This window comes from Vespula pensylvanica, chromosome 4 (assembly GCF_014466175.1).
Source record: "Vespula pensylvanica isolate Volc-1 chromosome 4, ASM1446617v1, whole genome shotgun sequence".
In the NCBI taxonomy this organism is placed as follows: Eukaryota; Metazoa; Arthropoda; class Insecta; order Hymenoptera; family Vespidae; genus Vespula; species Vespula pensylvanica.
Genome location: NC_057688.1, coordinates 3,702,738 through 3,726,638, shown reverse-complemented (window position 1 = coordinate 3,726,638; position 23,901 = coordinate 3,702,738). Strand labels below are relative to the sequence as shown.

General features: G+C 34.0%; 1 protein-coding gene across 4 annotated transcripts in view; it reads left to right on the top strand.

Moving 5' to 3' along the window:
• The window catches only part of LOC122628319 (limbic system-associated membrane protein-like), a 119,901-nt gene that overhangs the window by 66,086 nt on the left and 29,914 nt on the right, over window positions 1-23,901 (top strand). For 2 of the 4 annotated variants that reach the window (XM_043810502.1, XM_043810503.1), the window contains exons 2-3: window positions 1,017-1,145; window positions 6,514-6,611. In XM_043810502.1, coding sequence (XP_043666437.1) covers window positions 1,017-1,145; window positions 6,514-6,611 — 227 coding nt within the window. The remainder of the gene's footprint in view (window positions 1-1,016; window positions 1,146-6,513; window positions 6,612-23,901) is intronic. The other 2 variants (XM_043810505.1, XM_043810504.1) reach the window with 2 other exon arrangements.

The following is a 23,901-nucleotide window of genomic DNA, read 5'->3' as shown; positions in this document are numbered from 1 at the left end:
ATATATATATATATATATATATATATATATATATATATATATATGTATATAAATTGTATGTGTGTATGGAGGTATATAGGTCCGAACATCGAAATCCTTTATTAGCTGGATAATGTGCTTTGGCGATAGAGTTGCTCGCATTCAGGTATCAGACATATCTTCGAAATTTTTACGCGAATTCCCAATTAAAATAATACAATAACTTAGCAATATTTTACTTTTATGTAATGAAAAAAGACGCATAAAATTCGTCACTAGAATATTGCCGTAGAATAATAACGTTTTACGTTTCATTTATATCGTGTGATATGGAAAGATTATTTTTATCTTCTTTTTACAATTGGATTTATAGCTATATCAATGTCTTGGTGTTACTAATGATAATTCGATAGTACTGCATTTCTACAAATTCTAAGAAAACGAATAAAAGTATCGATGAAAGTATTTATTAAAAAAATATCCGTTGAATTTTGTTTCGCTACTCTTCCTTTTTTTGTATTAATTTAACTCAATTACAAAAATAATTGAATTTTTATCACAGGAACTTGGTATTAATTAAAAAAGAATTGTAATATTTCACGAAGAACTCACTTGATTTCTCTCCTTTTAACGTATGTCAATATTATCTTAAAGCTATAGCTAATCCTCAACAAGAAGCGTTCCCTTGTGGCAAGTGAATTGAAATTCTTATTAAATTATTAACTTGTTAATCGATTCGCAGGATGGTAATATGCAATAGGTATATGCAGAGATTGGAAGAAGAGAAGAGAGAGAGAGAGAGAGAGAGAGAGAGAGAGAGAGAAAGAGAGAGGACGAGGAAGAGAAAGAGAGTGGAGGGGGAAGAGAAGAGATGGAAACAACGAGGTTTGTCTAGGTGCAGCTTTGTTGCATCTATAGACCTTCCCCTTCTCCGAACTCAACCGACCGGCCATGTTTGCCCTTTGTGCTCGTAACTATTCGAATGCCCCCTGTGGCAAAGGCCGTTTGTCTTACCTCTTGTTTGCTTTTACCATTAGGCAATCAAATTATCACGCTTCTCTCGAGATTGCCGAGTGTTCTGCGAAGCTCTAGTGTAGTGCCGATAGCGAAGCCACGCTGCCAGAGGCCACTTTACGCTCACCGGAAGTCGAAGAGACACGTAGAAGGTTAGTTTCGTACAAAAGCTAGACCAGCTTGACGGAGAACAATCGAAATTACGAAAAGTCTGGCATTAGACTTTACACTTTTACGAAAACCGTTCATGACTTTATCGAAATCGATACATGTGTTCTCAAGTTATCTCATCGAAATGCATACAAACTCAGATAAGCTTAGAGAGTATAAAAAATGTCAAAATGAATTTTCTTGCATTTCATTGTGAATTATTGTTAAAAGTTTTTATTACATTATTTTGTAATAATTATTCATTTTTATCAAACTAAATATTTTATATTTTTTATGATACATTTCATTCTTTGATTCATATTATTTGTACATGTATTTAAACAGAGAAATTTAACATAATTCTGCACTGTCATCGAATTGATTTCCAATCGTATTTCTCGTAGTATCTTGATCAACTCGACTTCTCCCTTCGTTTGGCAAAGAGATAATTCAATTCTTCCAATACAATCTATTTAGCGGTTATATTGTGCCTGTTTATAGAATCTTGCTTGTGATTTCACTGGCCGGAATAAGCCAAATGATTTTCCACGCGTGAGAATATTCGAATTCACTGAAAAGCGGGTATATATTATGCAAACTTACAAATAGAATTACGTCATTCAAATAGTTTCCTTTAGATGTCATTAATTCAATAACGTTAATGTAATGTCATTTCGTCGACATGATGTAAACGATTACGATTGTGTATTTTATACATTTTTTCTCATATTGGAGTCTCATATAATAATTTTCATAAAACTAAACATCTACATATTTTTATCACCATCTACATATACAGGCGCTTTTCTAATCATTAAAATATCTATCCGGATATCCTATTCTAATAAAAGAAATTTAAAAATGAATTTTTATTTTATTGGTTAATATCTTCCAAAATTGGTTGTACACACCCAAGTTTGATTTCTTTATTTAAGAATTTTTAACGTGAAAATATCTGTTAAAATCATGATTAGGCAACTTTCCGAATTTGTTTTCAGCAATTTCCTCAAATTTTTTATTTATTAATTATTATTATCTCGTGAGAACAAAAATATGAATTGAATCAGTTATCTATTTATCTTCTCACTTATAATTACAATTGGATTTAATTAACAATTATCAGTTTGACCTTTTGCAATTTTATTTTTCGTGGATAATAACGATATCATAAAAAGCGAACAATATCATCGAATTCGTAGAATGTCTTAGAACATTATCGTCGTCAGTATCATAACTCTTCTTTCCGAGTCTACGTCTTCGTTGAAAGTTCGTAAGCTCAGTTAGCGTGACAGGGTAAGACGAAACTTTTCCAATGGTCGATGCGCCTCGGGACGTTCAGGAAATCCCTTTTTCCGCGTTTTTCCAAGACTCCTTTTGCCAGTCGATGACAAAGCTCGTTTTCGACGGTGAACGGAGACCAGTCGTAAAACAATGCGTCTGGGTTGTATACAAGAGAGAAAGAGACAGAGAGAGACAGGAGAGAATGAGAGAATGGGAGAGAGAATGTATTTCCGTGAGATGGTAGACGGTGGCGATGCAGCTAGTGATGGAAATGTTCGTATCGAGAAATCGAGTTTTAGAGGGAAGTAGAGAAGGGCGAGAGGGCTAGAGTGATTGTGCGTACATCATTTATTGTTGTCAGTACACAATAATCCTATTTCCTGGTCGGCGACGATTAATCATCGGGAGGAATTCGCGCGATCACTTGTGCTGTTTCGAATCTATTTCCTTCTCTCTTTTTTCTTTCCCTTCCTCTCTCTTTTTTCTCTCTCTCTCTCCCTCTCTCTTACTTTCTCTCTCTTTATTTTATGCCCTTTCGTTTCCTCCGTCCGAGTTCTCCCAATGTGACAAGAGTATTGTATCACAAGTGACTTGGTCGATTGTTTCAATACGTTACAACTTCATTTCAATCGTTACAACTTTAGGACTCAAGCCTGGAATCGAACGTATTTCGAGGCTCTGCCCGACTTTATTCTATTCATCGCTTTATCATCTATAGCCGAGACGGACTTGTTTATTCAACGTCGGCTTTCATCACGTTAGGTGGAAACATACGTCCCTCTTGCCGAATAGATTTTCATGGAACGAGGTCGCTATGTTTCTCAAGTTAAAATATGCAATCCAGATTGACGTTTTAGAATGGAGCTGTTTCTTCGAGAAAGTCTATTCGAGAAACTCAATAAATTGGATTGTTACATCCTGTGTATCTATGTTTATTTTTTCTCTTCTTTCTATGTTTAATATTTTCATCATTAAGGTTTCGAATGTGTAAATTAGGATGGAAAGTTAAATCGATATCTTTTTAGTATTTACCAAATCTATTCTTGAATCAATCCACCATTTGTGAAGAAAATAAACAACTTGAAATATTTATTTTTAATACTCTATTCTCTGCTTCGTTCGATTTCGAGCTTATTTACTTATCAGATCTCCTTCTATTTTATCCTATCGATCTATGTCTATCCTTCGCTCAGTATCAGATTTTTACTAATTAAAAATTGACGATCTTAAATTACACTCCAGAACGTAATAGATTATTTGAAGGAATGATCTTAATTTTTGTTTCTTTTTAATTCTACATGAAGTTCATTTGATTTTTAAATATTAACGTAATATCTTTTGTAATATTTTCGAATGGCATAGAAGAGAATACAAAAAATGAGTTCGACGAATAATGAGAGAGATAGAGAAGGAGCATCGACTTGGCACAATATCTGAAGCATTTGCATGCTCATTACCAATAATGGCAGATGATATTCCTATTGCATATCTCAAACGGACTGTTTACTGATCCATAATTATTAGTTTAACCGATAGAGAGGGTAGTAAACCTCTAACTATTCCTATTTTTACAATTTTGTTTTCTCTTTTATTTATATATAGATATTCGTTAGTCAATGTACTGTCAATATCGAAATAAATTTTTCATTATTTAGTAAATACTCTGCTAAAGTATAAAACCATGCCGATATTTTAGTTGGTATTTGACTATATTAAATTGCACATATACATGCGTACATAAATGCGTATACATTTAAATTTGCATTGCATAACCTCAAGTAATACGTCTTTGCGTATAACTTTTCCATTGTCTATCCTTAACTTCTCGACGTCGCGCGGAACGACGACACCGCGTGCCATTTCTGACAGAGGGAAAGCTAACTTGCTCTTACTAGCTTAAGTACGTAAGATAGGATGTTAAACCGAGAAACGTGAAAATGAGGAACAGTATGATGTTCTTGTATGTTTCAGAAAATGTATACGCGAAATATATAAATATTTTATCTTCGTCAAAAATTAACACTAGAACGTTTTGTTTTTATCATATCCGTAATTTGATAAGTGCTTGGATTTAAGCGGTTATTACAGGTAGTTATACACACGTATACATTATTTCAATATATAGTATATATATACACATATATACATACATACACGTACACGTTCGCTGTAATTATAGATTTCTTATTATGAACTCCTGATGAAGACGACATATCATATTTACTTTATGAACTCAGGTTTATTACAAGTACATTATTACATTTATATAAAGATAAAATATACAATACTCATCTCGACGCTCTGTTTGTTTGAATAATTTCACATTTTTGACTATTTAACATATAACAATATTGAGCCATTACGTAGCTCTTATTCATGTTCGAGATATTTTTTTATGATTGAAGCTCTTCTCTTCAAATATATCTAGAAGCTATTTTAATCGAACAAATATCTTTTATATAATATTCCAGGAACAATTTGTCTATATTGCGTCATTCGCGATACCTATGTATCTGTGTATATTTATACATATATTTCAGTTTTATACATCTATGGGAAGGACTATAGAAAATACGAGGAATTGAGTTCGCTTCTTTTATTTCTTATAGTCTAGTATTCTGTACGAGGATTTTTAATTACGGTACTCGATAGAATTTACGAAAATAAGGAGATGAGAGACGTAGACGAATCGGAGAACGTTAATTAGTGCTTCATGACAATGTGCTCAAACTTTTCGTCGATTCGCGTTTACGAGTTTACAATTATTCTCGCAACTCTTTATCATAGAAGCAACTGCTCGAACTGTAGTTTTATCGATCGTATAATGAACTATATATATATATATATATATATATATATATATATATATATAAAATACAAGAAGTTTTAGTAATCGCCGATAATAAAAATGAAAGGAAAGACTGGGTGTACGATACGTGCCAACTCTGCCAAAACGTCCATGATCGATACTTTAAGACAGATATTGGCTGGAAACGAAGTGAATCTTTTCTCTTTCTCTTTTTCTCTCTTTTCCTCCCTTGCTTTTCGTGCGATGGTACAATCCCTGGGAGGAAATGCGTCGTTTTCCAGGCCAGTGGTTTTCAAATTTATCTGATTGTAAATCAATGGAAGGATCGCTTTCACGAGACAGCGAGCCGCGTAATTGACTCACGTTGATCACCTGATCCTTTCCATCATCCAATTTTGTATGATCAGAGAAATAATGCGTCAAGGAGCCGGAGTAATTTGCGGCCTCGTTGTCGATTCGGAAACGTCTCGTTTGGTGAATCACCGAAGAGAATATACTATGTATGCCGAGAGGAAGCATAAAAGTCGAAGATGTATTGATCTTTCGATTGTATTGCCACCGTTCGAGTAATCGGCCTGGAGTCAATAATCCGTGATCCGCTCAGCTTGGGAACCGCTTTGCCTCAACGTGTAATTGGGATCAGTGCTTATCTGTTGGCGCACACCAGGCTACCCCTCTCCCTAATACCGAAAGCCCCCACCCGAATTCTGCGCCACCATTACGCAGTACAGACACACCATCCCCGCACTTGTTCAGCCTATCCTCTTGCCATGTTAGGAATAAGACTCTGCGTAATCGAGATTTCCACAATCTAATCGTTTTAGGACAATAGACTGCGGCTAAGTATTTCACATGTTCCATCATAAAAGAATCTTTCGAATCTTATTAGTTAGGAGTTTCCTTTCTATCGATTATTTTTCTGTGCATCGAAGAAACGAGGCTAAGGCGTACAAGCCAAGAAAAAGATAGTCGTGCTTTAGATTTTCTATATGTATAACGGGTACATATTCGTTACGATGAATTGCTACAATTTGGTTCGGCTAATCTCCAATAGCAAATACGTTGATTCTAATTCATGTTATAGAGACATTTCTCTTGATAATGACAGATTTGAACGATATGATCAGTCAAGACTATTACATTCGTTAATAATTTCGATTAGCGAGATCGAGAATTGATCGATAGAACCAATTAATAGAATCTATCGAATCAATCGGTTATTAATCATGTTGAAGAAGAGAGAAATTATTTAATTCAATTACGATATCATTATGTTTCAGAAGTACCGACCTTCAACAATTCGATCTCAAATGTGACGGTTGCAGTGGGGCGAGAGGCTGTACTTACCTGTGTTGTCTCGAATCTATCTGGTTTCAAGGTAAACTATCAAGCATAGAATACAAATTACTATTCTTTAACAAATATTCTCGCTCGATTTTTTCCATCTCATTTCAAAGAAAAATCTTCTTTGCATATTACAAACCCGATCGATGAGACACCTAGTATTAGAAAGTCGCATCTGATCGCACCAAATCCTTTAATCATTTTTAAACATTACCAACTAGATGTTTCCCTTCTATCTACGAAATGTTGCATGAATCAGTTGATACCTCTTTTCAATTAAACTTTGCCGAACAGTTTGAGATTGATTCGAGTATTCTTAGTTTAAAAATATCTTCTATAAGTACATTTCGAATCGACACTTTGAATGAAAGAGAGAGGGAGAGAAGTGAGATGCAATGCTTCGTGATTACAATAGAACGATGTCGAGAATGAGAACGAATAGTTTTTTTTTATTTTTCAGATTTTGCTAGAGTTCTATTTTATAATTCGTATCGTGCTTTTTTTTTGTTTGTTGATAACGATATTTTTCATAAGATAAACTCATTTTTTGATTGTTACCCAAAGCATGAAAAGAAAATGTAAATTTTCATTCGTTATTTAAATTTATAATGTTTATAGTGAGCGAGGATAACTGTATTTTCAATAGGAAAAAACTTTCTTTCAATAACGAATAAAATATCTAAAATATTATTCGTAATCCACATTCAGTAGTCTCTTTCTCTCTCTCTCCTTCTCTCTCTCTTTCTCTATGTACGAAAGAAAGGAAGAGAAAGCAATGGAATCATAGTTGCGAATACGGAAAGTTAGTCGGTGCAAAATATGGAGATTTGTAACGCGTTGATAAACAAAGTTTAATTTTACTGGCAGTTTCTGTGGTTACAGTTGAAATAGACTTTTTTGACATAGAAGTCGGTACATTCATCGGTACGACGTGGAAATAGAGAAGTGCTCGAATAACCTTTATCGTATGACAAACATCGTTCATGACGGTTCCATAAAACCCTCCAAAATTAAAGTTAAGATAACGATTTTTCATTCTTATGATAGCGTCTCGTTTTTCATTCTTCTTTCATTCTTCTCTGGCAACCGAGCTATTTTATCCTAGGATTCTGGACAATGCTGCTATATGGAGGAAACCGTGTTAGAACCTCTAATTGCATCCCTCTCTATACAACTTACTTATACCAAATGTGGGATCTTTTTTTAATTTTATTACGCTTCGCGTCTTAGCATTATACAAGATAGAATAATTGAATTAATTTCATTTTTCATTTTGATGAAATGTCAATTTCGCAGCAAACACATTTTCGTGAAGACGATGTTATTAGAAAAAGAAAAGGAAAGAAATTTTTCTAAGAATAAGGGAAAGATAGGAAGGTATATCCCATTCGACCGTAAATCTCTTTCTCATATTTCGACGTAACTTGTTTCAAACAATAACAACAATATTCTTCTCAACACAATAGAAACGTGATTCTGAATTTTTCGAAAATCTCTCACCGTATAATGGATCGTTTTGATCACGCGACGAAGTTAACCTTCCGTCCTAGTTAATCCCGGCCGTTCTTCACTGTTATCGAATCGCTGTTCCGTCTCTTGTCCCGTTCTCGTTGAAATCTCTAAATCCCGAAAGGCTGAGAGGCTGAAATTTTAAGTCTTCGAATCGTGAGAACGAAGGAACTACGAGAGGAGGGTACGCGTGCCGTCGTTGTCCCGCGCGTATTTTACATTTCGATTGTAAATGGCAAAGGCAGTCGTTGCAAAGCTTCGCGGATCTCCTTTTGGAGAAAGAGAGAAAGAGAAAATGTGAAAGAGGGAACGACAGTGAGAAAGGACGAGGGAAAGGTGGAGGAAAAGGAGGAGGTAAAGGAATGAAAGGGTATGGGCAAAAAGACGTTGGAAAGACGGTGCAAAGCCTCTAAAGCAGTAAGGAAGTATGCTAGGGAGTAGAGTTTTGGAAGAGTTGAGATTGTGTTGGTGCAGGAAACGAGAACTATGACTGCTAGAAGGATAGAGGTAAAAGATGAGAAGAAGTGAGTGGCGAGGAGTAAAAGGGTAGTAGACGTCTTCTTGGAAAAGGAAAAAATGAAGAAAAAGAGACAGAGACAAAAATAGTGAAAATACAATAGATATAGTACGTTTCTAGGTGAATTCTAGTCGGCGTAGACTTAGCTTAAGTACGGCAGTTTAAGCCCAAAGTATCGTACCAGTCAGGATACACGACGAACTGTGAACTATCCTCAAGTTCTTCCACTTACTGTTTCTCTCTTTCTCTCTCTCTTTCTCTCTTCCTCTCCACCTCTCTCTCTTTCTCTGTCCTCATACTTCGTCTTATGCTTGAGCCACTGAGCCAACTTCATTGCTAGTTTATTTCCTAACGAGTCGAAATGATACTTGGACAAGTTATGTAGAAGTTCCTCATGAAGAGAATCATGAGAGTATCTCAAAAGTACAGAATTCGAACTCGTTAAGAATTTATTGACATTACGTAGTCATGGTCCGGTTATAATAACTTTGTACCGTTTTATATCGAGATTTCTTCAGAAGTAGAGATAGCAAAGGAAAGATAAATCTAACGTTTGTCAGCTTTTCATTAAGTTTTAGAATTATTACAGATTATCGACATTATTGATGATTGATGTATGATTGTTATGCCCACGTTCGATCATTTTCTATGTATTTGGTAATTATGAAAGTTCCTGTAATATCAATGGTTTCTCTTTTTATTTATCATATTGTAATTTATAGGTATCTAAGGAAATGGAGATCATGAAATTCATTTTATTGAATTCGAAATAGAATTGGAATTAAATGAGAAGGTATCAAAGATAACATTTCCGGGAAACTGACTAATTATCTTCGTTTGAGACGGCATTAACCATGTCAGACGAAAGCGTATTTACACTATCGTGTGCTTGCTACTTGTCAGACATCGTGCCGAGCTTAAAATGTGTGAGATTATAGAACCCTGGCAGGTTATAGCAAGGGCGATGCATTAGATCTCGTGGTGTTGAGCTTAATGGTATTTAAGCAAGATTGAAAATATAATAGAAAATAATGAATTAAGAGATACCTTAAAATAATTTTCACCTATAGCGGTTCGTTCTTTTCAGAAAATACATTTAGATGTTAATATTTAAGCGCTATCAAATAGAGTCGAAGTTTATTTATATTATTGATAAATATTTATTTTATTGAATATTTTTTATTAACTATTAGGAAAATCCAAGATCTTGATAATATTGAACAAATTTTTTTTAATTTATCTCATACGCATGATCTTAGAATAGATCTCGTTCGGAATAATCGCTTAAAATATAAAATATTTTGCAATAATGTTTTTGTTTATGTCACATCTTTGAGAATTTTCTAAAAGATAGAATCACGAATTGTTTTCCTTGGATATAATCCTGCGAAAGGATATCTCAGAACCAAGTTCATGGTATCTCGTTGTTTATGTTCCTAGACTTTATCCCTAAGACGTAAGTAGTCGGTTGAATAAATATAGTTGTACGATAGCTAAGAAATAGCTAAGAAATATTCTATTAAATAGTTTCCAATGCTATTAACTTCAAACGCTAATGCACTAATTTGCAAGTAAATATTGTATTGAAATCGATATTATTCGTAATTTATTTTTGATCGTTTTGTCAAAAGCAGAGACTTATTATTGAAACTGAAATAATACCGAAATTGATAAATACTGAAATTGATATATTGTTATGTAGTTACTTTTGTTTCGCTATTATATTATAATATAACTGTGTTAACTCAATTTGTTAATAAAATAACAACGATTCAAAAGTTTTGCTTACAAATATTTTGAAATTTGTAATAAAATAGGAAAGTTGAAAAAATTATTAACAAACATCGATAAAAATAGCAATGCTTTTTGAATACCAGTAAAATATCGAAATGTTTCAGTAGAAATTTTTGATCAAAAGTAAATGTTTCAAAGGACACAATAAAAATTGTTTAAATAACTCATGTTTCCCTCACTACTCCGCCAGTCTTGCTAATATCTTAGAAAAGAAATAGTTCGACACGCCTCTCTTTTCGACAAAATTCTTGCCCTTCACAAAGAATAGAAAAAGGTTACGAATTCGCGATATTTCTCGAGGCCCGACATTGCTTCCAACGTCACGTACATCTTTTCTAAGCGAATACAACTACACGTACACCTATACATGTACATATATTTGTACTAAGTCCAGAGAAAATCGACGATGGCGTCTCTCGAAGAAAGCAAAAGGCGGTCGTACGACGTGAATCGTGCGAGGCAGAATTATACCACGCTCCTGGGATAACGGACACTTAATTTTCGTGGCGCACAGTTCGGAAAGGAAGGCTTCGGGGTCTTATTTGGTGCTTGGCTAGAGATTTGCGACGTTCTAAATGACAGCGCGCCGCGAAAGTTTATTGTTAGGAGAGCCGAAGCGGCGGTTCTTACTCCGCCTCCTTTTCCTTCTCCCTCTTCCTTTTCTCCCTCTCTCCCTTCTTATCCCCTTTCTCTCTCTGTCTAAGCTTTACCCGCGAGACTGAATACTTTGGTCTCTACTCTCCCTCTTTTCTACCATCCTTCCTACCTCTTAGAGATCCTACGGTTCCCCATTTTCCGAGATAGAGCACGTATTTCTTCGAAGACAAACGAAATGCATTTAAAAAAATATGAGCAATATTCCCGAAGGAAAGGGTATAAGTATAGTAGGCGTCGAGACTTTCAAAAAGAGTGCGAGATATTTGGGCTCCTTCTAGACATTTTATAGCTAGACATAGAATAAAAGTAAGAAAAAAAGCAAAAGGTAAATATAGATAAATAAAAGAGAGAGAGAGAGAGAGAGAGAGAGAGAGAAAGAGAAAGAAAGAGAGAGATGCCAGTGGTTATCTTGCAGACTCACCCTTTTCCATGAAACCCGTCGTTCTTATGTTAGGAAATCTTCCGCGAGTGTATAAAGTTTACATGCTACTTCAGACTTCCACTAAAGTCCATAGCTCTTCCAAAGCAAAATCTTTGCGAAGAGAAAACCTAGTGCAAAATGAATCACCTTCCAATGTTGCTCCTGTTAATATCACTTTGCTTTATATTCGATGTCAAACTTACGTTGTAGTAATGCATTTTATTATGAATTCTCCAAAATTGTTATCTCTTATTTACAACGCATACACGTGTTTACACAATATTATTGTGATCATTAAAATGTACCTACTACATTTATGCGATTATATGTGAACAATACGGAATATTCCTTCTGGTAAATAGAGTGACAATAATGTCGGCGCTCGAATAGGAGGAACATCGAGTAGTAGGATGAAAATTTTGGGATGGCAGCCTAATTCGCGTTTCGTGGAAAGTAGGCAAGTAGAAGGTAGACAGTACGGTAAAGGGTCGCCGCCCTTGTTCGTGTAAGATCTTTCCCGTGGCTGTACTGGGATACCCCAACCCCTTTGCAAGCTTGCTGCTGGAGGATGTTAATCAGAATAGAATTTACATACGAGGCTCGTATTACCCGGTAGTCTAGCAGATGCACCAAGAGGAGAAGATAACGGTCTCGAGGGAGAGAGTATAAGTGAGAGGGAGAGTGAGAGAAGGATAAAGAGAGAGAGAGAGAGAGAGAGAGAGAGAGAGATAGAGGGGCACCGCAAGAGTCGCTTATGCTATCCGTAATAATGTGACGCGTAAGACAATATATATTGCGTTAGGCTTGCCCCAGGATTAACTTCATTTCACCTACGACCGCTTCCCAACCAGCTTGAACCCTTGAAAATTTGTTAGCCTGCATGCCGTCCTTTATCGTCCTTATCGTTATCCACCGTTATCGTTTTTTCTTCTTCTCTCTTGCTTTTTTTTATTTTTTTCAACACGTTTTATCACTTTCCTTTTGTCCGTAACTTCCTTGATGTTATACATCGAGAACGCTCCTTTTACAACTTCATTTACACTTTTTTATAGATACAGATTTTTACGTTTGTTCAGTTATATTGTTCTCTTTTTTTGTTAATTTCTTTTCTTTTATGTCAACTACGTTATTTGAATGTGAATTTCCATTATCGAAACAGTCACCGCTTTCAGTAGATTCGGTCCATGGCTATGTATTTATTCGGAAAATTTCGAACGAACGAATACACAGTCTCAAACAAAAGAAGTAATTTATATGACAATTCGTCAGGCTGAATTTGGCCTCGAAACAAAAGCTTTCGTAAACACAGCAACATAGCAACTTTAGCGCAGCGTAGTATAATCGTAAGAGTTTAATCATTGAAAAGTAAAACTGAATTAGAGAGTATACTATCCGTTAATAACTTTCACGTTGATGTTTTCTATACGAAAGAGATGTCTATACTTGCATTAATCGCTTGTTTCCATCGTGTATTTGACGAAGTAACTTCGTCATAATCTACTTAACAGGATGACCAACTTTTTTCCTGAAGTCTCGTATCGGACAATTACTTTTCTATTACCCTGATATTTTCTAGTAATATCTTTCATAATAGATCGATTATTTTTATTTAGCTATCTCGTTCAGTATGGTTAGGAATCAAGAGAATTCGCCTCTAAGAAGAACAAAGTTATCTGGAAAAGTTGCCTTTTTAACTCACCTCGTCATATATCGTTAATCAAAAAAAAAGAGACTTGCGATCCTCGGTATGAAAGAATATCACGCTTCTAGTTCTCTTTCGAACGCGTCAACGATATCGATTTCTCCGAAGAGGTATTAAACGGCCGATGACCATCATTAGTTCGTTGAATTTGCATGGAATTTCTATCAACGATTTAATTCGACCGCGACGTAATACCGCAGATATTTTTTGCCAAGCTCATCAAGGAGGAGCCATAACCTGTCAGTACATAACACGGAATTTCACTCGGCGTAATTGAAAAGAAATAAATCATTCGAAATGTCGTGAAACTAGGACTAAAAGAGGGATAAGAAGAAGTAAAAAGGAGGAGAGAAAAAATAGACCAAGAGAAGGTAAGGAACCAACTTCTCACGATTAAAGGGAGAATGGGAAAGAAAAAGAAAAGAGGAAAGGCACGTACGTAAACACGAAACGTTTTCATGAGACTCTTAAAATCGGAAAGAGCTTACTTGGAGAGTTTTATCTTCTTTTACCTAGCGCATCGAGCCAAGTAGAGTTTATGTTCATTGCTCTTTCAGTCGGCCAGCCAACATCATAGAGAAAATTTTTTTAATGGGCAGACGCGTTGACTTTGTTGGATAGCAATTTTAGTAAATTATGTCAAAATGCGGTACTGTTACAGTATTCATTGCGCGTAATGGAGCAGTGAGACTAATTCAAACTGGTCAACGTATTCACTGTTCGTACTCAAGGAAAATTCGATTAAATATTCAGATAGTCTGTTTCACGTTCACGAAACTTCATCGCCCCTTAGATCATGTTGACTTTTCTTGAGTCTTTGAAGATGAAAATAAGTGGGATCGTTCGATTCTAACTTAGACAAATTTCTAATGGCTATCGTTCTATGTAAGATATACATACATACGTATATTAGGTGGTAAAAAATAGAATTTAATAAACGTTTCACGATACGTTATTAATTGGGCACCATTATTTCTATCTTAGTTTCTTCATTTTTAATAATTTATTAGACTTGCTTCCATTTCACATTCGTTACAACATACCATAGATATAACGTCGTCGTTTGTTCGAATAAGTCAAAAAATGCGATAACGTACGACATGATTTGCATCGTTGAAGGTAAAAAGACTTTGCACGCATTTCTCTTAATCTACCATTCACAACACAGCATACGTTACTAACCATACACCTAAGTCAATCAAAGAGGAGCATTAATCTTCGTTCCTCTCACTGGATCTGGCTTGAATTAAAAAGAGAAACTAAAATCGTAGGTAGATTTTTCTTCGCCACACATCCCCCGTTGATCTACGATAATGATACCATGTACATCCGTATGTCAGGCTACGAAAGAAAAATGAGATCATCCACCGGGAACAAAAGAAGATAAATAAACATTCGATTAATGTACAACTACTGCAACTACTGAGACAAGATATTTAAATAATTGATTAAAATTCACAGCGAAAAATCTTGAAGTTTGATTCCAATGATTTCTCTCTCTCTTTCTCTCTCTCTCTCTCTCTCTCTCTCTCTCTCTCTCTTTCGTAATTACGTTCGATTACGTCAGCAAAATGTCTTTCGAGTTCGCGAAACGACTTAGCGACTTTCCAGACGCGAGCTTTTGTCGAACGCGATAATATCCGGTTTGTGAATCGATTCGACGAAGAATTCGAAGAACCGATCGCCGAATTCCTGTCGCCATATTAGAATCCCAATCCAGGAAACGGGTTCACTTCCTTGAGTTTCTTCTTCGAGGCGACGACAAACTTTTGTTTCATCCTACCAATCCGATCTTAATCGTAACGATTAATTGCTTTTGGCACGAGAACGGAGATAATGTTTGGACATCTCCGTTTCTTGGCTCTTTCATAGGCCCGATGTTCGGTCATCGTTATTATCTTGATATTAGCTAGATACGCTGGCAATGGAATCGATTTCTCTTTATTTTTTATTGACTGTTATTGGTGCCAAGAGAAAAATGTCAACTATATTTAAACCGATTCTGAAAACTTTCGAAGCATCGAATTATGATAAGAGAAGGCATAAAACTAGATTCGAAAATTTGGAATTCATGAGCTATCAAGCATTTAACGTGTCACTTTATTCAAGTGATATGTAGATATGTGTGTTGTACTTTCTGTCTGTTCTATTTTGTCTTGAACGACAGCTGAACAATTCACTGACGTGCTCTACACGTCACGTATATTTAGTCATGAATTATTAATGAGATTTTCTCTGGTGACCACAAGCATAGGACATTTGGACATTTTAAGACAACAAGCGTGTATTCGTTCGTTTTCAAATAATTTTGTTTGGTTGTGGTCGCCAGGCCATTATGGAAAAGCTAATTATAATGAGATTTTTTATGAGAAAAAGTAATATAGTTCGCTTTTTTCATCAAATTGTAATTGATATTTTACAAATAAATAATATCATGTAAATTTCTATTAAATTTTATATCTATTTTCATGAGTGTATTACTTTTTGCGCGAAATATTTAATTTATCTGAAATATCGTCATAATTGAACGTCAATCGATTGTGTAACCTTTGAATAAAATGTAGAACTGTGTCCGTAACAAGAATTCTCATTTACGTATGAATACTTGTCTTCTACAAACAGTCCAATTAATTTTATAACGAGATCCTTGCATGTAACGGAAAAGATGGAAGAAGAGATGAAGGAACATTCATCGCATAGAATAAAAAGAAAAAGCACATATAAAATAATACTGGCAGTTATTGCTCCTAACATTTTCATTATCTTTTTTTTATCTTTGAGATCTATATACATTCAGATTATTGTTGCACTCCAAATGTATTTTTTATAAAAACTGAATAGCTTAATGACAAATTCATGTGTCATTAACAGCGTGCTTTCTTGTAACTTTTAATAATGTGTATCTACAAAAAATTAAAGAATGATATAAATGTTGTGTTATATATTCTATTAGAATAAAATAGTGGTCATTCGGAGAAACGAAATGTATATGTATATATCGAAACACACTTGAGAAATGTAAACCAATTTTATGTTAAAAGGTATGATACATGACTATATTCCGCGTTAAATTATGTCATAGCAATCTCAAATACCGCTACGCAAATACATTTTACACTTCGATAAACACTGTAATGTTAATTTTGAATATAAAATAGGTAAATTTTCTTCTATCTCCATGATACACATTTCATTGCAAAATTATTGTATCGAAGAACGGTCACAAAATGTATGTTCTACTACGCGTGTTAGATCTAAACATGTAAAAGAGAACGCATTTATTTGCTTATTTACATTCTAAAAAATGAGAATAATTTTGGAATATCATTTCTTTATCAATACCTATATATATATATATTCATGTAGTAAAGATAAAGATAAAAAGTAAAGCATATAACAAAGAGAAATATATTTTCTCTACATAGAAAGATATTTCCTAATTGATTTACATTGTATGTGATAAGTTGAACCATCAAAGAGTGTTGTATTGTGACCATTCTATTAGAGTACGAATTTGAACTGGAAAGAGAAGAGATCTTGGATTAAAGGCTTCTCTTACGCTTTGATTGTATCCTGATCGCCATTATCATGTACAGTGCATTCAACCGCAGAAGCTTACAGCTGATCTTACAAGGGATTAGTTTTATGGCGGGAAAGCTCGGACCAACGTCTATTCTGGCCATCGCGAAGTGTAATCGAACTTTCAGGTATGCAGGGCTATATTACTGTCAGCTATAACACTCTATTAGCTAAGTGAACTTCACGTCAAGATATTTCCTGAATTAAACTTGCCATTTTGCTTCTCGAAGCGCAACGGTATAATTGAATCTGTCATTTAGTACTTTCCCCATTTACTTCGAATGCAAGTAGTTTCAACGATCGTAAAAGTTTATCCGTACTGGTCTCTTTTTATTAAACTATAAAATAACGACGTTTCGTTCGTAGATTTTTCACGGACTTTAGAGAAACTCGGGCAATAGCTGAGCTGCATGGCTAAGAAATGTCTTCCTTTGAAATACGAACATCGAGGATTTCGATAACTTTTGAGAGAAATTGCTTATATCCTTTAGCGTACATCTTTTTTCTAAATTTTGCAAACGTTTATACATATCTAAAGATTTGTAAGTAAAAATTGATTTCTTCAGTAAAAAAAAATCCTCGATAAAGTTCATTTCGGTACCAAACGAATAATTTTGTTTTAAAGAAAAAGAAAATAGATCTACGTCATTTATTTCGAATATTAAAAATTTTACGAAATCGATTCAAAAGGAATTTTCACTGAATAAGCTTTACCATACAAATATTCAGCATTCATCTTCACATCCCCAAGATTTTGAAATACTTCTCGTATTATTCGACTTATGTAAATGAAATAAATTGCATTAAATTTTTACCTATGTGTTAATAAAATATTAGCGCGTAAGAAATATAACATATAAACATTGAAAAAACAAGAGGGTAGTCTCTATCGAGTAGAAGCTTGTCAGAGTGAAAAAAAATATCTACTAGTGAAAATACGCCAGTGTGTCCCTACAAGGTTTTATATATCGAAAAATGATGGGGATTGCCAAATCGATGTACTAAACGGGTTTAACGGGCTAGGAATAATTAGGGTGTTGGCAGTGCGCCGAACGTCGAATACAGCTCAACTCGTAGAACAAATTCGAACAAGAAGAGGACAGCAGGCATTCATGTACTAACCATTACACGCGTTACAACTTACAGCTGCACTTTTTCTTTCGTCTTCCTATTCGTCAAATCTATTTCTACCTCACTTTTTCTATTCTTTCTCTCGGTTCTTTCAAAAAAAAAGGACAAAAAAATAGCGACTAATGCATTTACAATTTTCGCTAACCGTTCCTACAGACGAATCATTTTAATCTTTATTTTTTCCGAGATTTTTCCTATCTCAATGAAAACCATACTGAAAATGCTGGAAGTATCAAAACATATAATATCGTATGAAATAATTCCTGTTGTATTACAGAACAACGTATGTCGACGACATGATTTCCTGAAAAAAACTCTCTCTAAAAATTTATGAACAAAAGTACGGTCTATGATTTCTTCATTTTTTGTTGTCTAAAATACTGTTCCATCATGGTGAAATGACACAAGCCCTGTCAGTGAGCCATTAAGGGATTAAAAAAACCTATGGTTTTCTTTGTTAAATTTCCTATGGTTTTCGTTGTTTAATTTGTTAACTATTCATTTTTAATTGTCTTTCCGTGAATTTTTTTTAATGTTTAAATATAAGAAAAAAATTTTCTGTACATATAGATACTAGTCTGTGTGTGTATGTATAATCAAGTATAAGCATACCTTTAAAAAAAGTGGTGGAATATTAACATCGTATGAGCATTACCTTAATAACCAACGGAAACTAAAGAATTTGCTACATTGAACCGGACATAATATACCCGTTGGCATGGTTTCAAGAAAGAAATGACGTTCCAGTTCCTTTTCGCTTGGCGAATATTTCGACAACGATATTGCTACTTTCTAAGGGAAGCATCAATATGAAAATAATAATCTCTTATTAAATAAATAATGCCGTTTAATTTTTTCCTCCTTTTTTTAAATATTTCAAAATTCTTATTCCTATACATATATAAAATAATTTTAATGACTTTCATTCGAACGATATTTATATAAGTTTAATTACATATTTATTATATAGTCATATAAATTATCGTATAAATCGTCATATATCCATATATATGTTCACAGATACGCGAACTCGAGCATATATGCTCATAGAATACTCAACTATCTTTCTTGATTTAAGCTCGGTTCTAACTTACCAAACGAATGGAAACGTAATTTTATATAAGAAAATTATGCATCCGATGCAAATGTGACACGATAGAAGAGTCGGTTTTCGTGATCTGAAAATGGCACATATTTCCATTTCCAACTATTTTGAATATTGAAATGACTATTCGTAAATCTTTTGTAGGAAGAGCTATTTTTTCTTGTTCTTAATATCAAACATTAATTTACCAGATTTTTTTAACTTAAATATTGTGTAGAAAGCAGCATTTCATTGTATGCAGCAAAGTAAAACTCCAAAGACTTCCGTTTCAAGTCTGCGCGTTAAGTAATGTAAATAAAAGCTAGTACGGTGCTACGTGCTTCTGGGTTGCTTAAACAATGCAGGAAGTATGTATATACCTACTTACTTATATGTGTAAGATGTTGCCAGAACAAAGCTACTCAAATGATAGTACGACGATATAATGACTAACAAGCCACTATTTAATTTTCATATATTCTTTTTTATTAAAACGTGTTTCAAAAATCCCATATTATTCATGTATAAAAAGATTTAATAATAATATCAACGGTGACTCATATATAAATTAGGAAGAAATATGTTAATTAGCAAATTTAGAGAGAGTTTATACTATCTAGAGTTATATCGTAATTATTATTAAGATAAGAAAATATAGATGAAATTTTATGAAATTCATCGAATATAAAGAAACTTGATTCTAAATTTGCATATAAAATGTGATTTCTTGGAAATAGAAAGAAATGAAAATCTTACTTCCTGGTTCTTCCTTAAACGTATACAAAGAAGATAAATTTATGCGATTCGCATTACTACATGGTCTAGAGATGCGTTGCTTCCCAGCACTGCATTCACCCCTTGCAGTGCTCCTCCTCGCTACTCCCCTTTGGCACACCCTACGAACCCCAGGTGGTTCATTGATTTACATGAGTTCGCGATACAATTCATACGATTTAAATGCTCGTTAAAATAACTTTAAAATCGTGCCACGATGGTCGGCCCGTTTCGACTCTGGTCTGCTTCTCATTTGCATAAACGCATTGAACGTGTGCAATTAAGCGAGTTAAGATTTTATTGTCAACCGGACTCAGTCCAATTCAAAACAAGATTTCAATTGCAGCAACCATGTCTGCGAAAGAGAATTAGACCGTAACGACAGTAGGATTTTAAATAGGTGGATTTAATGAAATTCGAATCTCCATCTCTTTCTACTTTTTGTACTCTTTGTTTTCTCCTTTTCGTTTTTTTCTTTTTTATTATAATCTCTTCGAAATACGACGTTTAAAAATGTTACTAAAACGTTACTGGATTAAATAATATTCTTGAGATTTTTATAAATTTTGAAGTTACATTTACTTTTCGAATATACGATATACGCGAAAATATTATACGATTGAATACAAACAGAAAAACTTTAGCCAGATCTAAAGCATATGGTTGATTTATAAGTAAAAATCGATTCCGCAAAAACGAATGATTCAGTATCGATTTTTCTCGGCTTGTATTCGCTGTAAACAAGTGTACGATAAAGTTACTTGTTCACCGAACTAGAAAGAATATGCGCGAACTTTTAGTCTCTTGAAGAAACATTCGAGTATCTCAAGATCGCTTTAAGAGAATTATTGAATAGATAGATAGATAGATAGATAGATAGAGAGAGAGAGAGAGAGAGAGAGAGAGAGAGAGAGAGAGAGAGAGAGAGAGAGAGAGCGTTTGAATGACTTTTACGGGTTTATGCGTTGGATTGCGCCATGAAAGACACTTCAGTATTTATTTTTTAAAAAATAGTAAAGAATAGCTATATATTCTCTATAAGATGATGTTTCTTTCGAAAATCCTAAAAGATAAAGTTTATGAATCCATTATTTACAAGAAGTTTGATAGCAAAAAGAATTCTTGCGAAAGTGTTTTAAATGTTTTCGAGAAGTCTTGAAAGATCACGTATATTGTGATAAATTGGATTGTATCAAGTATTTGAAAAATAAAAGCAGTGGAACATTTGGACGCCAGAATTGTGAAGATTTTCGCGTGAAAAAATTTCTTTAGTTACTTTGTGGATAGCAGAACTTCTCTCCCATCACTGTTAACACGAGCAAACATGATGGAATTAACATAGCTAATAATATTTAAGAATAATTAACAAATTCTATTCTTATGAGATACATTTTAAAGTATAGGAGAACTTTACTTTTTATTTATAAGAAAATTGCGTTCTTCAGCTACAACACCGATACGTTAAAGATCAATCATCGGTCAATCAAAAAATCACAGTTTATCAGTCGCATCTTAAACGCATTTTTACATTTAAGATATACTTTTCAAACGACCGTATATAATGTTAATAGTTTAAAAATATATTAATCATTTTTGAAAATTCTTTTTGTTAATACACAAAATAGTTGGCATATCGATTACCTCGATAAAATAGAAATATGGCTTTTGTATCTTATATCTCTATAGCATAAGCGAGAAGTTAACAAAAAATAAATATCTACTGCACAATACCTTCAAAAACTTATCCATGCTTCCTAACGATCAACTCTATCGCCTTCGTCATAGCGTTCAGCTCGCGTTTATCAGAAACACGAGACTCTATGTAATCCAGTAGGGTGAGAGCGATATGCATGCAAAGGATGAGAATGTCGACCGGTTTCGAAGTAAAATGTTACGTTATTATTTTTCTGGAAACTCGCCAGTCGAGGGTTGCACGAATCCCGTGGAAATAATGAAAATTTATTCCTGAAACTTCCATTTTCGGGTCAACGATTTCTTCTTCCTTCTTTCTCTCTCACTTTCTTTCCCTATATCTCTCTTTCTTTCTCTGTTTCTCCCAGCTTCAGCTTCATCCGATTCCTGTTTACCGTCGTTGCTCGTACGTTAACATTGGCACGAAGCAAGATCATATGGCAGTCTCTCGCACATTTATATACTGGTTATCGCACTCTTTGTAACATAGTATCGAGAAAGGCGTCAAACACATTTTTTGCTTATATACTGAACTCCTTCAGATTATATCGCTAGGATCCTTCCAACGAGAAGCTATTATGATGCTTCACGAGTATCACGTCTAGCACATAGGTTTGCAGTTTTACTACTCGTTTGCTGAGAAACTTTCTCTCTCTCTCTCTCTCTCTCTCTCTCTCTCTCTCTCTCTCTCTCTCTCTCTCTCTCTCTTTTTTACGTGCGTACCCCATCCTCTATCCGGTGCACGCGTTACGCATTAATTTTCGTGATTCCCAAAGCGTATATAGTCTTCTTGGATTACCGAGAAAAGCAATCAAACGTTACGACCCGTTGTAAATTAACTCTCACCTTCCATTCTAGCTTTTATTATTCTACCGATACGTTTTGATGAATTTTCTGATTCTTATAAAAAATTTTGAAAGTGCAAGGTTTGTAGGAAAGCAACATTAATCGATATATTGATCGATTAATTATAGAATTTTTATGGGTTTACAGATTTCTGAACTGAATTCTACTTGCATCATAATTTACAATGCCTGTTGATGACATTTTTTGTTCTTTTACTTTTTTACGAATTGTTTCTATTTCTAGCAGAGCGTACAGACGATTTTTAGTACTTTAATTTCACATTCGTCTATTATTCATAATAACAAGGAAAAGAGAAAAAACTTGGAGAAGGCATAGAAAGAGATTCAACGTACAAAAACTGTGCATCAACAGGTTAATATATAATATTTTAAAAACTTTCGCTTGTTATATAAGTACATATGCATTCATGCTGAAACAATATAACGATGTTAATAATAATAATATAAAACTATCTTATACTAATTGGTTTTTTGAAAACAATTCATATTTTCCATTTTTCTAAAATCTATTTTGCTATATTGTATCGTCGAATACATTAATCTTTTAAACACCGTTTTCATTATATTAAAAATTCTTTCTCTTCAATTTTTTTTTCTTCGCTATTGACGTATAATACATGTATCTTGTTTCTCCGTGTTCTTAAAACGTATTACGCAGAATATTATTCAATGTACTCATAAAGAAATGACGTTTTCATAGTATACTTGTTTTTATAATATATTCCATTTCTATATAAATATATTTCAAATACAATTCCATACAATATATTTACTAATTCTGTATTATGATGTACTGTACCTAGTTCTCTATCACGTTGATCAATGGGATTCCATAAAAAAAAACAATTGTTTAATATAATGACATAGAAATGTTGAAGAATATAATAATGTATGTAATTATTGCTAGAAAGAATATTTTCTCCTAACTATTAATATTGAATCTTAATAAAAAAACTCGAAGTAAAAACCCTTTATATTAAAAGCGAATTCTTAAATAAGTTTTTAATAGTTTTAAACGCTTCCGGACTCCCTACTATCGTTGTAAGTTATTAAAACGGTCTTATAAATGAAAACGTTGTAAGAAAAAGAATATATTTGAAATCGCGAATAATTATGTCAGTATAAATTGATTCTTAGTCTATTTCATAAGTTTTAAGTACTTGGAATTGTTCTTGATGTTCTATTGGGATCTTTGAAATATTTTCATAATTTTTTAATGCACCGATGAGTCAATTTCAGCAAAAATGCTTCAGCACGTTTCACAATTCAAGAATAGAACCAGAAAGCTAGCACGATGCAGACTCGAAGCGATTTCCATGGAGGAAGAATGTCTTTTAATTAGAGGAGAAGTGAAAATTTACAAAACGTGAGGAAGTACCTACAGTTCATGACGCAAACTGGTCTCATTTACTTTTAAATGCGTAATATGAAAGGTGGCAGTCGTGGTGTCGCGATACTCGCCCTCTCTTACTATCCCCTTTCTTTTCGTGCATTTCACTCGACTTTTACACAATGGACGCGTTTCTACGCGTTGCCAACGTCATCTGCATTCCAGGTGGCCATTGTAATACCCATAAGAGTCACGAGCACGCCGTAAT